A 13,512-nucleotide genomic window follows, 5' to 3' on the forward strand; every position below is an offset into this window, starting at 1 on the left:
TTCAGCAACAGAGTAAAATGAACAGGGATCATATTCAGAAAAGAAACTCGACCCATTCAGAGACCAATTTGTAAAGAAAACAGTGCTCCCATTCAGTTCAATATACCTGAACAGCAAGTGGCATGTATCCCAATGAATACTGGTTCCTTGTCATCTGTATGGTCAGTATGATGTCAGTGTGACAAGGGAACCTTGGATTATATTAACCACCAATACATCCTGTAAATACCCAGAGTCTACCAAGAACTCCAGGCTAGCACTGATATTGGTTGCAGTGTCTCGGACAGCATAGTAAAGGTGCAGATTACAGTAGCCTTCAGCAGTCGTGACTTGCTTTTCTTTTTTTACACTTTGGCTGGAGGGGATTATATTGGGTAATCCCTCTTCTTGGAAGGCAACACCCTATTGCACAGGTGAAAAGTGAACAAGCCATGTGTACCACATCATGTCCTCTTTAGGCTCCTTTGTTCCCCTGGTCTATCTTACATGCCATTTGAGAGGATGAGATGTAACTTGTATGTGTTTTGTCGAACATCGTTCATGCAGATGAGGCCCAATGATCTCAAAAATTCCCCATCAACCCACTTATCCCTATCCAATGGAGAATGCCCTCTACTGGTGCCACTCCCAATCCTTTGCACTCAACCCTGGGGTCTCCTTTCCCAATGTACTTCCAACTTAGGTTCCTCTTTAATTTTTCCTGAGCCAGCACAGGTTGGATCTTGTGAATAAGGCTTCTGTTCAAGGTGATCTGGCCTTATTTCCCTCTGGGTATCAGGAGGAAGCAAGAGGATAGCAGTTGGGAAACTCCATTAACAGGCGCCCCAGGGGAATGGAAGGGAATACTGTGTGTGCCTCCTCAGATTACATGAGCACTGCACATGCAGCAGGGCTTGCAGAGAAAACAGAGCAAACAGCAGAGCACGAAGGTCCAGAGGAATACTTATGTGCAATATCTCTTCCCTGTAGCTGTTGTACTCTCTGCTCATGTAAGGTGCAGCAGGGGAGGGGACTGCAGGGACAACCAGCAAAGAACCCGGGGTCTCTCTTTGCAATCCCCCGAGATCAGCAGCCATCAGCCTCTTCTTGCTAAAACACAAGTCCAGCTCAGACTCCTTGTAATGATGCTTCCCGTTCATTGCTGGGAACTGCATCCAGGGGAGGGGCAGAGTTCTCTTTGCAAGGCAGATTGACTGTAACAGTTTTAAGCAGGTTTCCACTCTGGAGCATGCTGGCTGGGTCCATGCAGCCCCAACTTTCTGTCAGTTGGCCCAACGAGGATTAAAAGGAGCAAATTTGCACTGAATTTGGAGGCAGAGAGAGACCAGGATTGAAACAGAAAGGCAAGCGCACAGGGAGGCAGAGACGGTGTGTGAGGGAAGCTATTCGATTGGAGAAGGCCAGGGTTATTGTCAACGCTGCTGGAGCATTAGCAGATGACACTGTCGTCCTTCTCTTTTCCTCATTAAAGCTTTGCCAACACCACCCGCTACAGGTGGCATGTCACACCTTGGTGCACAGTGGGTAGGGGAGCAGGGGTCCTCTTTGGGTGACAGGAATCCTTGTGGCTAGGAGTCTCAGCAGCAATTGCTGCTTTAGGCCTATGCAGCTTGCATGTAATCCCTGCCTTTAATGGTCCCACTTCTCACTCCCATCGACCCATCATCCCGGGCCCCATCCCGCTGGTTCCCTGTCCATGATCCCGTTTGAATCTGGCGCCCAAGGGCTGTGACAGGGGGTGAATTTCGTAACAGCTCTTCCAACCCTTGCTTGGAAAGCTGGCACTTTGGCTCCATCTCCTGGCCATATAAGGGAGAGTCCCCAGGAGCCACAGAGCCTCTCTCAGAGGTGAGGGATTTTCTATAGCCTGAGGGGGTCACAGGCAGGGAGGAGGAGTGCTGTGGATACAGGGATGTGTGGGAGTTTGGACATCAGTGAAAGGGAGCTGGACAGACCCCTCATGGATTATTTCACACAGAGCCGCACAAAACCTAGGCCCAACTGTGTTCTCTGGGTGATACGTGTCATTATACAGAGAGGCAAGTGGGGAGGTGGGGAGATGAACTGCTTTTTTGCCACCCCTGAGATCCAGATTTCTGCATGATGCCAGTCAGCCTTGCCCTGGTGTTTTTACTGGGCCTGATTCTCCATTGCTCTGCACTCTGCAGGAAGGGACACCAGTGCAAAGACAGTGTGAAACGCTACCGGCCTGGTAGCTTGTGACAGTCCCTTTGCACGGGGGCAGCAGTTTCTGTGTGGTACCTGGCAATAGGGAGTCAGGCTCATCGTTCCCATTTGACAGTCTGCCTTTCACTTCTCTAACATGGGGAGGCGGGGAGGGCAGTTTCGCCAAACATGCTGCAATCACAAAGCTGCCCTGCTTACGGCTCTCTTTCGGTAGCACTTCCTCAATCTGGTGGGGGCGGGAAACGAGAGGCTAACACTGATGTATTCAGAGTGAGATCCCTGAGGCCCTGCAGAGGGTTCCCAGTACATCCAGACTAACGAGCCAGAGGAGTGGGGCCCTGTTTGCTCCCAGTCCACTAGAGGAGAGAAAGGGCTGGTCCCTTCTGTGGCTCACCTGGACCCCAAGGAGCTGAAAGGATGTCTCTTCCCCGTCAGCTGCGAGACAAGAGGTGAGTTCCCCAGACACACTGCGTTACCACTCTGCTCCTTCCCTTTTGCTTGAACACAGGCCTCTTTGAAGAGACACTGCCTGGGTGTGGCTGCAGCCACCAAAACATTCGGCTTCCTTTGTGCGTGCGGGAGCCCTCAGTTTTTAAATAGGAATAGCCCCCCTGGTGCTATCAGGGGCCCCATGGAAGGCTCCCCATCCAGGGAGGGCAGCGGGTATTTGCCTCTTTGTCCTCCCTGCAGTTCCACCAGGGGAGACAACTGTAAACTGCAGCTGGGGCTCCACAGCAAAGGCAGGCTGGGACAGCTTCGGCCAGGGCCGGTGCAAGGAAGTTTTGCGCCCTAGGCAACACTTCCACCTTGCGCCCCCCCCAGCCCTGCAGCAGCTCCCCACCCTCCCCTGCCCTGAAGTGTGACGCCCGCCCCCGTGGCAGCTCCCCACCCCCTGGCCTGAGGAGCCCTGCGGTACCTCCCCACCCCAGCTCACCTCTGCTCCGCATCCTCTCCAAGCAGGACTGTGCAGTGGAACCCCTGGGCTGGCAGCTGCTGGCAGCGGCGTGCTGACCCAGGAGACCTCCCTGGGTTGCCAGCAGCACGCCAGGGCTGCCCAGAGGATTCCGGGGGCCTGGGGTCTTCGGCAGCGGGGGGGCCCCCACTTTGGCGGTAATTCGGTGGCGGGGGGCCCTTACGCTCCGGGACCCGCCACCGAAGTGCCCCAGAGACCCACCGCGGGGCCCCCCCACCGCCGAATTGCCGCCGAAGCGGGACCAGCTGCCGAAGTGCAGCTGGATCTTCAGCGGTAATTCTGTGGCGGAGGGCCCCCGCCGGGGGTCTCCGGAGCCCTTTGGCGACTGGTCCCAGAGCGGAAGGGCCCCCCGCCGCCGAATTACTGCCGAAGACCGGGCTGCATGTCGGCAGCAGGTCCTGCTTCGGCGGTACTTCACCGGCGGGGGGTCCTTCTGCCCCGGAGCGGAAAGACCCCCCGCCAGCGAGGACCGGGAGCAGAAGCTCCAGGGGCCCGGGCCCTGCGAGAGTTTTCCGGGGCTCCCAGAGCGAGTGAAGGACCCCGCTCCAGGGGCCTCGAAAAACTCTCGTGGGGGCCCCTGTGGGGCCTGGGGAAAATTGCCCCTCTTGCCCCCCTCTCTGGGTGGCCCTGCTGGCGCGCTGACCCAGAGGAAGCCCTGGGCTGCAGGCAACGGCGTGCTGACCCAGGGGACTCCCTGGGCTGCCAGCTGCTGTGGCAGCGCCCTGACTGGGAGGACCCCCTGGGCTGCCGGCTGCCACGGCGGCGCCCTGACCCGGGGAACACCCTGGGCTGCGGGCTGCCGCGGGGGCGCCCTGACCCGGGGGACCGCCTAGGCTGCCGGCTGCCGCTGGCAGCTCAGACTCCCTCTCTGTCCCAGCAGCAGCGGCTGCTCAACCATTTAAAAAAAATTGGGGGGCACTTTTTGGCACCCCCAAATCTCAGCGCTCTAGGCAACCGCCTAGTCCGCCTAAATGGTTGCACTGGCCCTGGCTTCGGCACATCCCGTGGCTGGTTTAACAGCAAGTGGTGGCGCCTCCCAAGTTTGGAGTGGTGCTGAGTAACTCCAGCAGAGCAAGGGATTGTGGGCAACTTCCACCACTATAACGCCCTTCTGAGTGGACTCTCCACTGCCAGAGGCCCCTTGTTCTGGGGTCTGATGGCGGAACGGTGAACTGATGCCCCTTCCATAGTCTTTGCGGAGTGGGAAAATATTCCATTTGCTAGAACTGGAAACCATCTTTTCCCCATTCCCACTGCTCCTCCACTTCCTTCTCCAGCACTTTTACTTCAGGATTAACACACAGAGAGCTCTCACGTTGTGGCATGTGACTGAGGCAAATGAATTTGCACTTCTCTGTTTTTATCAAGGGGGTTGGGCAGAGAAGGGCCTGAAAAGAAGGTGAAAATGATCTGGTCAGACCTGTGAGCCCATTACTATTTGTGTATACAGACAGAAGTGAGATAGGTGCCTGTGCTCACCTTAGGCCAAGGCAGACTGGTCTATAATTATTATCCTAATGTAAGGGGAGGAATGGTCCAGCTATTGTGAGGAACTTTCCTGGCTTATACATTACCCCAGTGGACTTAGCTAGCAGAAGGATCTGAGTCCTCACTCCCACTCCCTTTATCCAGAGGCCTGCCTGACCTCAAGGGCTCCCCTTCCGCTCTCCCATGTGGCAGAGTCCTCGTAACCCCAACAAGGCTGGGCCCAAGATACATGGGGGGCTAGGGTGTCCCCACTCTGGGGTGCTCTTTCTGCTCTGGATGCTTCCCTGACCCACTGACCATTGCATATCGTTCAAAGCAAATACAATTTATTAAACAGCAATCAATTAAAAAAAATTAGTAAGAATTGGGAAAGGTTAAAGAAAAACCTGTCACCCTGCTCTGTGGCATGGGGACATCACAAACACTGTCTCTGGAATGTAAGGGAAGTTCAGTCTGTTCCTCACACGTCCCAGGCTCCTCCTCAGGCTCTGGCTGTGCTACAGGGATGCTGCGGGTTGGATACTTGCTCTGGTGGTGGCCACATGCACTCAGGCTCTAGGCAGCAGGACCCTTCTTCTCAGCATCAGCCCCCCTTGTCAGGGTTATGATCCCTCTTCAAGTCTGGCCTGCAGAGTCTCTTGGCTGAGGGTTTCTCCCTGTATTGGGCCTGCTGCCTAGGATCCCCCTCATTCTTCCCCAGCTGCTCACTGCACCCGGCTCTGGACTGCTCCAGCCTCAGCTCCAGCTCCACCACTCTGCCTCAGCTCCAGCTCCAGCCCCAGCCCCAGCCCCAGCTCTGCTACTGCTCTGCCTCCAGCTCAGCTCCCCGGGCTGCTCCTCTAACCCCTCTCAGGCTCTGGCTGCTGCTCTCTCCTTAGCTCTGCCCTTCTGGACAGGCCGCTCCAGCTCACACTGAGAAGGACAGGACCCCATGCTCTTGACTCTCTCATTGGCTTGTTTGCCTCATCAATCAGGCTGACCTGGAGCACTGGCCTCTCCCCATTGGTCCTGAGGACTGTGAATCTCAGGGTCTTGATTTCTCATTAGCCTTTCCCCTTTCTTATGATCCTGGGAGAAGGCCAACCAAAAACCCCACTAAGTTTCAGAAAGAGGCCAACAGTCCCCTTACAGCAAGTTTTCTAGACACTGTAGGATGGTCAAGAATGTGCCCCGGGACAATGTTATCTGCCAGCAAAAGTGCGCTAAGCCAGACCCTTTGGTGTGTAGACCTGCTGGTGTGGCTGGACCTTAGAGCACGGGGGCTGATTTTCAGACTCACTGCATACCCAGAGCTCTCACTGATTTCTGTTGGAGTTGTACGTATTCAGTGCCCCTGAAAATCAGATCTCAGAGGTCTATACAGTCATCCTTGCCGTTTGTGGGGCCCCAGGCTTCCAGAAAGAGGGAAATCAGGGCATGAGTTGCCTTCTTCTTGCTTCTGTTGCTGTCTGGTGCCTGGCAGCAAGATGTTGCCTCCCTACCCTGGCTCTACTGCCTGCGAGGGTGATAGGACCAGCCCAGGAGTTGCAGAGGTTACATGGAGCCATTAGTTCGCTTGTGCCAGTGGCCAACACCAGCTGTAGTAACCCAGCTTTTTTTTTCTCTTGCCTTTCAGTGACTTTGACCAGCTTCCAAATGAGGTGCCTGTCTCCGCTAACATTGCAGATGCCCAAGAGAAGAGCGGCTTCACCAGTTACTATGTAAGAGAGAGACTCTCTCCTTGTGCTCACAGGTGTGACTGGCTCAGCATTGGGTCAGGGAAATAGGATGCAACCTGCCTGGCCTGATGCCGCTAGGCGGGGCCTGCTGCCTATACAGCCTTCCGGTCTCCATGTTGTTGGGTGGGGCCTGCCTTCCTCTGGAATGGAGAGGTGTCTGTCATGGGTGCACTCTGACAATCCAAGTACCTGTGGGTGTGGTCTGACATTGATGGGCTCTTTGACACTGCCTGTTTCCTAAGTCTTTCCATAGCCTTGTTTAGGAGATTCAATGGGGATAGGGGGATAGAGAATCTGACAGGGAATAGCCCATCTTGGCACATGCAAATTAGGAAGCTCCCTCCTCCACAGAAGAGGATGTCAGATCTGGACAGTGAATCACTGGAGCACCAGGGAGGAGAATGGGAGGGAAGGAGGGGTGTGAGATGTGCGAAGAGTGAGTGAGGCCTGCTCAGTGTGCCCTCTGCAGGGTAGGCTCCTCTTGCCAGAGGTATTGACCACCGATCTCTCACTGAGGGACTGCACAGTTTAGACTCAGTTGCAATAAATCTTGGCTGCTATCTGCTTAAGTCTGCTGGCAGTATCTGGGTGCCACTTGGCACAGAGTTCAATGCTTGGAAATCAGGCCGTCCATTAATCACAGCAAACCAATCTGTTTGGGAAATGGGCGAGAGTACTGTATGGTGGTTGGAGCAGGGGACCTGGAGTCAGGAAATCTGGGCACTGTTTCTAACTCTGTCACTGACTTGCTGCATGACCATGGACAAGGCTCCTAGGCCAGAATGTTCAAACTTGTGCGTGTCAAGTCAGCGAGAGTTATGGGTGCTTGCGACCTCTGAAAACCAGGACCTTAAATTAGGGGCCTAAATGTGGATTTAAGATATCCAAGGCACCCAAGCTTGAAAATATTATCTTTAATCTCCTGGGGCATTAATTTCCTCATCTGTCAAGTGGCAGTCATAAAGTGGTGTCCTGCTCTCTGATGGAAGGTGTTATAGGAGAGTAAAGTTTTATTGTTAGCATTATCTAATGCCTCAAATCCTCCCAGGTTTGCTGTTCGCATGATGGTGTGGTAGGAAACAGTCACAGTGACGTGATCCATGGGAAACCTGGGGACACAGGCAAAATCAGCCTGGCGTGGTTATTATTTTATAGCACCCAAAATGCCAGGTTCTTAACAGAAGGCTTACCTTCAACTTCAGCCTCCTGAGAAAACAGCCCAGACAGTGGACGGCGGGCTATATGCACCTGCTGTGTGCCTCACTTGCACTCTGTTGATCTTATTAGGTATGCATGTGACCCTCACTCCCTCTTCCCCTTCAGGTGTTTGTCATTGAGGTGAAGACAAAAGGAGGTGGCAGATACTTGATCTTCCGCCGGTACCGCCAGTTCTACGCCCTGCATAGCAAGCTAGAGGAGAGATATGGGGCAGAGAACAAAAGCAATACCTTTGCCTTCACCCTCCCCGTGTTGCCAGGTAGGCTGTTGTCGAACGCAGCCCCGTGTCTGCTCCCAGACATCCTTAGTAGATATTCCAATCCAAGCTTCTCCTAGTGGAGCTCATTGTAGGGAAGGATGCCGGAGTGCTGGCTGTGAGAACCAGTTCCCAGCAATGGGTGTTGTAGAGATCAGTGCAGGTGCAGTGGCGGAGGGATCTCCTCCAGCAGGGGACACTGACATGTAGAAAGCTGGAAATCCTTTCTCCTGTATTTCTTGTCCTGGTTGTTACTGGCATGTTGCTTCCTTCCTATTTTCTGTTTGGTAACTCTTCTGGTTTGTTGGTTTTGTGCTTTCCAGGAAAAGTTTATGTTGGTGCAAAAAAGGAGATTGCGGAGAGCCGGATCCCTATCCTCAATATTTACATGAAGGTAAAGCTTCAGCTTAGAGCTGAGGTTGCTGTGGGCATACAGAGTCAATGCTTTGGATAGGTCCCATTTGAAACCATCTTGGATAGCTATGTCCACCCCAGCAGGGGGTACCTGGCTCTCTTTATGGCGTTCACCCTGCGACACCCTACTTTCCCGAGGCACCATAACACTGGGGAGAGAACTCCTTCGTGTGCAGATTGATTATGGGCCCTGTATTAAATGAGTGGCTGACTGGGGCCTGCAGCAGCTGATGGTCTGATAGGCAGTAATGGGGAGCCTTCCGCTGCCCAGCTCTGCCCTCTCCCCACAGGGATCTCTGTGATTCCCGGGTTTGGGGATGACAGGAAGAGGGTGAATGTCCCTGGAGTAAATAAGGCACACTGGCAACACATTGGCCAAGGCCAGCAGTGAATAGAGGCAAAACCAGAGGCTGCTCAACCCTGTCCCACTTAGCAGGGAGATTTCTGACAGTGATGCACCTCCTCTGTGTGTCGGTAGATTGGAGAGGTGTTTCCATTACCCAGGTAACATACAGGGTGGATCTCTACCACTGCTGTTACTCTGCCCCCTTGCCTCCCCTGACACAGAAGCTGCTCTGCCTGCCCAGCTGGGTGCTGATGGATGAAGACTTACGACTGTTTTTCTACCAGTCGGAGTTTGACTGCGAGCAGGTGCCGAAGGGGCTGCGGCGGCTTCGCCCACGCACTCGCCGAGTGTAAGCCTCTGATGTGTTTCCTCCTGGGTCCCTGCTCGAAGGGAGGGTGCCCAGCCCCTTGTCTTCACCGCCCTTTGGGGAGAGGGAATTGGAGAGTCCCAGCGTGTCCCCCAAATAAGTCAGTCAAGTCCTGCCCTACTGCTTGTCTGTGCCATATAAACTGGACTGTTCCCACCCCCAGTAACTAAAAACCCTGCAGTATACAGGCTGCATTCTGTCTAAGGCAAGGGAAATGCTGAAAGGCCATCGGCACTGTTTTCAAATGGTGCCCTACTCATTGCGCTAATGACTCTGTACCAGTGATCTCTGTAGGGAGCTGTGTGTGGTGTGGGCAGGCCAGGGTTGGGAGCGTGATCCTGCACTGCTGAAGTCAATGGGAGTTTTGCCATTGACCTCAATAGCAGTTGGATCAGATCTTAAATGAATGTGGAGACTCAGTTGGTCCCCATGCCTCACCTGAGCAGGGGCCTATCCTCCAGAGCAGCACTGGGATCCCACAGGAGAGCTGTGCTGCATAGAACAAAGGAGATTGAATTCCCCTCTCAACCAGCAGCATGTGTGTGTGAAGGCCTGGATTGCATTAACACAATCCTTAAGGCTGAGATTTTTCCAAGGGAACTAACTAGCCCCCCAGAGTCCCCAGGGCAAGTCTGACTTCCCCGCTCTGAGCAGCGGGAGGGAGGAATTCCTCCAGAGCGGGGTTGGTAAGGGAGGTCTAAGATTCTGAGTACATGGTTTGAATTCCCCTCTGTGCTCAGCAGAGGGCTTTGCCAGGGAGTGTTTGCTACTGCGACACACCAGAGCTGAGAACCCTGGGCTTAATGTAGTTGTGTCCGCATCTATTTGCTTGACTCGCACTTCGTGCACAGATACTCTGGTGCTTTGTAAAGTGACTTGTGACTTGGATCACCTGCCTTCTAGAGGGTGAGGAAGCAAAGACTGTGCTATTCAGCTACTTTTCTTACCACTAGAAAGGGGTGTTTACCTTCCCGTTGTCTCCTTCCTTTGCAGCAAAAGCATTGCGCACCAGGCGCCTGGTTTTGACCGCATGGCAGCCCCACGGGCTGAGGTGGGTACCCTGTGCAGCAAGTAGCAGGTTGTAAACAAAGCTGCTTTTCCACTCAGGGATCTCTCTTATTACATCTGTGTCCTTCTTGGGAGAGGTTCATATGTTGGGGGAGGAGGGAAAATGGAATAAGCATAGATAGGAAATTCTTCTCACTCCAGTGCGGGAGAGGGGAAGAGTAGGAGAGACCAGTATGAGGTGAAGCAGAGGACTGAAGATATATAGAGACTGACTCCCCCTCCCAGTTGAATAACAGGAGGGTCTTATTGAAGGATCAATATGAGCTGAATCTCAGAAATGACAGAACATAGAGAACTCACTGCCCACTTTTCCGCATTTAGAGGGGGTCACCCACAGACTCACTCTCAGGCTCTGATTCAGCAAAGCACTTAAGCATATGCTTAGCCTGAAGTATGTACTTAAGTCCCATTACTTTCTGTAAGATAAGCACGTGCTTAAATGCTCTGAATCAGGGCCTGCGGCATTCTCATCACCAGGACTAGAAGAGTGAGGAAAATCCAGTCCTCAAGTCCTAAGCTGAGAAGGGGAAGCTCTTACAAATGGAAATTGTGTGTGTGGGGGGGAGAACATGAAAGAGTGGGGGAAAGGAGGGAGAGAGATAAAACACGGAAGGTAGAAGTAGATGGGACAAGGCTGAATAAGACAAGACATTTCATGAGGAGAGAGGAGGTTGGGGGAAAAGAGAGCCTTTCAATAAAATGAAACCTCATGAAAGGGGGAACACTTAAAGAGTTCATAGTCCTAGGAAAAAGTTGGGCACTGGGAAAGATACACTCAAAATCTAGGAAGATACATGGAAAATAGGAAGAGCAAAGGGAAAAGAAGGAGAAGAACAAAGGGGATGGCAAGTTCCTGCCCCCGCCCCTTTTAATTGGGTAAAAAACTTGTTTGATACAAGATTTTGACTCTGCCATTTGATGGCGATTTGGATGTTTCCGGCTGATTTAAAAAGAATCTTTCCTGGCTTTGGGAAAGAAGAGTTGACACTCCTTCCTCAGCCCCAGCTCCTGTTGGGTATTTGTAAGGCTGACTGTATTCCTTTCTGTCACTAACAGGAAGTTGGCTCTCTCCAGGGCATGCGGCTAGAAGCCTGTACTTTCCTGTTTGAACAAGCAGAGGCGGCTCAGAGTTTTCCTGAGCTGAAGTGATTATTTCCCTCTGTCAAGACACAAGATACTTGCACTCTGAAGCTGGTTTGGGAGGCCCTTCTTAAGAGAAACACTAAGCTTCTTTTTTGTCCCCTTACTAAAACTCAGTGGGGATGTTCTGGTCGGCTAGCTCCCAGTACCAAAAGGGGAAGGGTTGACGGGAAATCAGGACCCTGAGACTGACAGTCCCCAGGAACAATGGAGAGAGGCCAATGCTCCAGGTCAGCCTGATTGACAGAACGGGCAGGTTAATCAGGGAGTGAAGAGGCCTGGGGAGCAGATCTGGTCTTCCATGTGAGCTGGAATTGCCTGGGTCAGACGGAGTGGGGCCGAGCTAAGGAAAAAGCAGAGGCTCAAGCTGAGCTGCTGGGAGCAGAGCTGTGTCAGCCAGAGGGGCCAGAAAAGCAGCCCAGGAAGCAGGTCAGTGCTGGGAGCAGAGTCACAGAAACAGCCCACAGAGAAGACCTGTCCTGGGAGCAGAGCAGTAGCAAACAGAGCCAGAGGGGCCAGAGAAGCAGTCCAGGGAGCTGGAGCTGGAGCAGTCTGGAGCCGAGTGCAGTGAGCAGCTGGGGAGAGCAAGGAGGGACCCTGGGCAGCAGACCCAGTGCAGGGAGATGCCCACAGTCAAGAGGCCCTACATATTATGTAAGTGGGGGAATGGTCCTGCTATTGTGGGGAACTTTCCTGGCTTACACACTACGCTTGTGAAGTGGGCTAGTGAAAGGATCTGAGTCCTTGCTCCCTGCCTGACCTCGAGGGCTCCCCTTCCACTCTCCTGTGTGGCAGAGTCCTTGTAATCCCAACAAGGCTGAGCCCAGGATTCCTGGGGGGCTCAACCCCCTACCTTGTCATAGTCACTTAGGGCAGGGGCTAGGGTGTCCCCACTCCAGGGTGTTCTCTCTGCACTGGACGCTTCCCTGACCCACTGATCATTACATACATTCAAAGCAAATACAATTGATTAAACAGCAATCAATTTAAAAAATAAGGAAAAATGGAAAAGGTTAAAGGAAAACCCGTCACCCTGCTCTATGGCACGGGGACGTCACAACCAGCATCTCTGGATGTCAGGGAAGTTCAGTCTCTTCCTCACAAGTCCCAGGCCTCCTTCTCAGGCCCTGGCTGTGCTGCAGGGATGCTGCAAGTCGGACACTTGCTCTAGCGGTGGCCACATGCACTCAGGCTCTAGTTGTCAGGACCTTTCTTCCCGGCATTGCTCCCGCCCCGTCGGGGTTACAATCCCCATCCAAGTCTGGCCTGCAGGGCCTCTTGGCTTCCTGACTCCCTGATTAGCCTGCCTGCTCTGTCAATCAGGCTGACCTGGAGCACTGGCCTCTCTCCATTGTTCCTGAGCACTGTCAGTTTCAGGGTCCTGATTTCCCATCAACCCTTCCCCTTTCTTTTGGTGCTGGGAGCTAGCCAACAAAAACACCTCCACTGAGTTTTAGTAAGTCCCCTTACACAAAGGAAAGGAGGCTGCAGCCAAGGGGAAATGCCATGGAAAGGTTTACCCAGAACGTATTCTGCAACAGAGGGGTTCTAGTGAGACTTTGCCTTTGAACTGCCCTGCTCTGGGAATGCACACTTCCATCCCTGGGCACTAGCAGCTCGGAATTGTCTCAAAAGCAGAAATTGTTTGGGCCACGGTTTTGCCCTCTGGAAGATCTGAATGTTCAGTGCAAGGCTATTAGAAACTATGGGCTTAGTTGCTCTGAGATCCTTTTCAACTGCTGAAGACAGCAGCTCTTGGATCAATCATTCTCCATTGAATCTGTACCCTTTTTTTCATTAATAGTTACTATAGTTTATGTAGTTTATAAAAAGCCTGTTTAAAGAGCTATTTATATTGGTCACTAGTGAGAGGGGATTCCGGTGTCTATCCTCCTTTATGAGAACCACCATCTTCTGACCTCTCAGTCTTTATTTGTTATTTGAATAGCAGAAAGGTTCTGAGAGGCTTGGGGCTCTAGTTCTCTATATGACCTTGCACAAACATTTGGATCTGTGATGGGAAGTGCATGCTGCTCCAACTCTCCCTGCTTTCCTGATTGCTCCAGCTCTCAGTGTGCATCTCAATAGCAGGGATCTATTAGGCAATATACTCCCAAGAATGTGAGTTACAGGGAAATAACCTTTTCCTGTGAATATGCCGGACAGGAAAAGCAGGAAAGCAGAGTTCTGTAATCTGAATTTATCACTGAAATGGTGATCATTTCCCCCAGGCATTGTTTGACTTTCTTGGAACCAGTACACTGGAGTTGAACTTCAAAAAGGGAGACTTGATCTATCTACTCAGCAGGATCAACAAAGATTGGCTAGAGGTGAGAC

At 52.7% G+C, this 13,512-nt stretch overlaps 1 protein-coding gene across 2 annotated transcripts in view; it reads left to right on the plus strand.

The window, feature by feature from the left end:
• The first annotated feature begins 2,429 nt into the window (after positions 1-2,429).
• The window catches only part of LOC115642148 (neutrophil cytosol factor 4-like), a 31,033-nt gene continuing 19,950 nt past the window's right edge, over positions 2,430-13,512 (plus strand). For both annotated transcript variants that reach the window (XR_003998168.1, XM_030545577.1), the window contains exons 1-7: positions 2,430-2,636; positions 6,264-6,348; positions 7,690-7,843; positions 8,164-8,234; positions 8,822-8,949; positions 9,961-10,018; positions 13,407-13,505. Coding sequence is in view for 1 of the 2 variants with exons in the window: in XM_030545577.1 (XP_030401437.1) it covers positions 2,605-2,636; positions 6,264-6,348; positions 7,690-7,843; positions 8,164-8,234; positions 8,822-8,949; positions 9,961-10,018; positions 13,407-13,505 (627 nt within the window). In the remaining variant the exon portion in view is untranslated. The remainder of the gene's footprint in view (positions 2,637-6,263; positions 6,349-7,689; positions 7,844-8,163; positions 8,235-8,821; positions 8,950-9,960; positions 10,019-13,406; positions 13,506-13,512) is intronic.

This window comes from Gopherus evgoodei, chromosome 1 (assembly GCF_007399415.2).
Source record: "Gopherus evgoodei ecotype Sinaloan lineage chromosome 1, rGopEvg1_v1.p, whole genome shotgun sequence".
NCBI lineage: Eukaryota > Metazoa > Chordata > Testudines > Testudinidae > Gopherus > Gopherus evgoodei.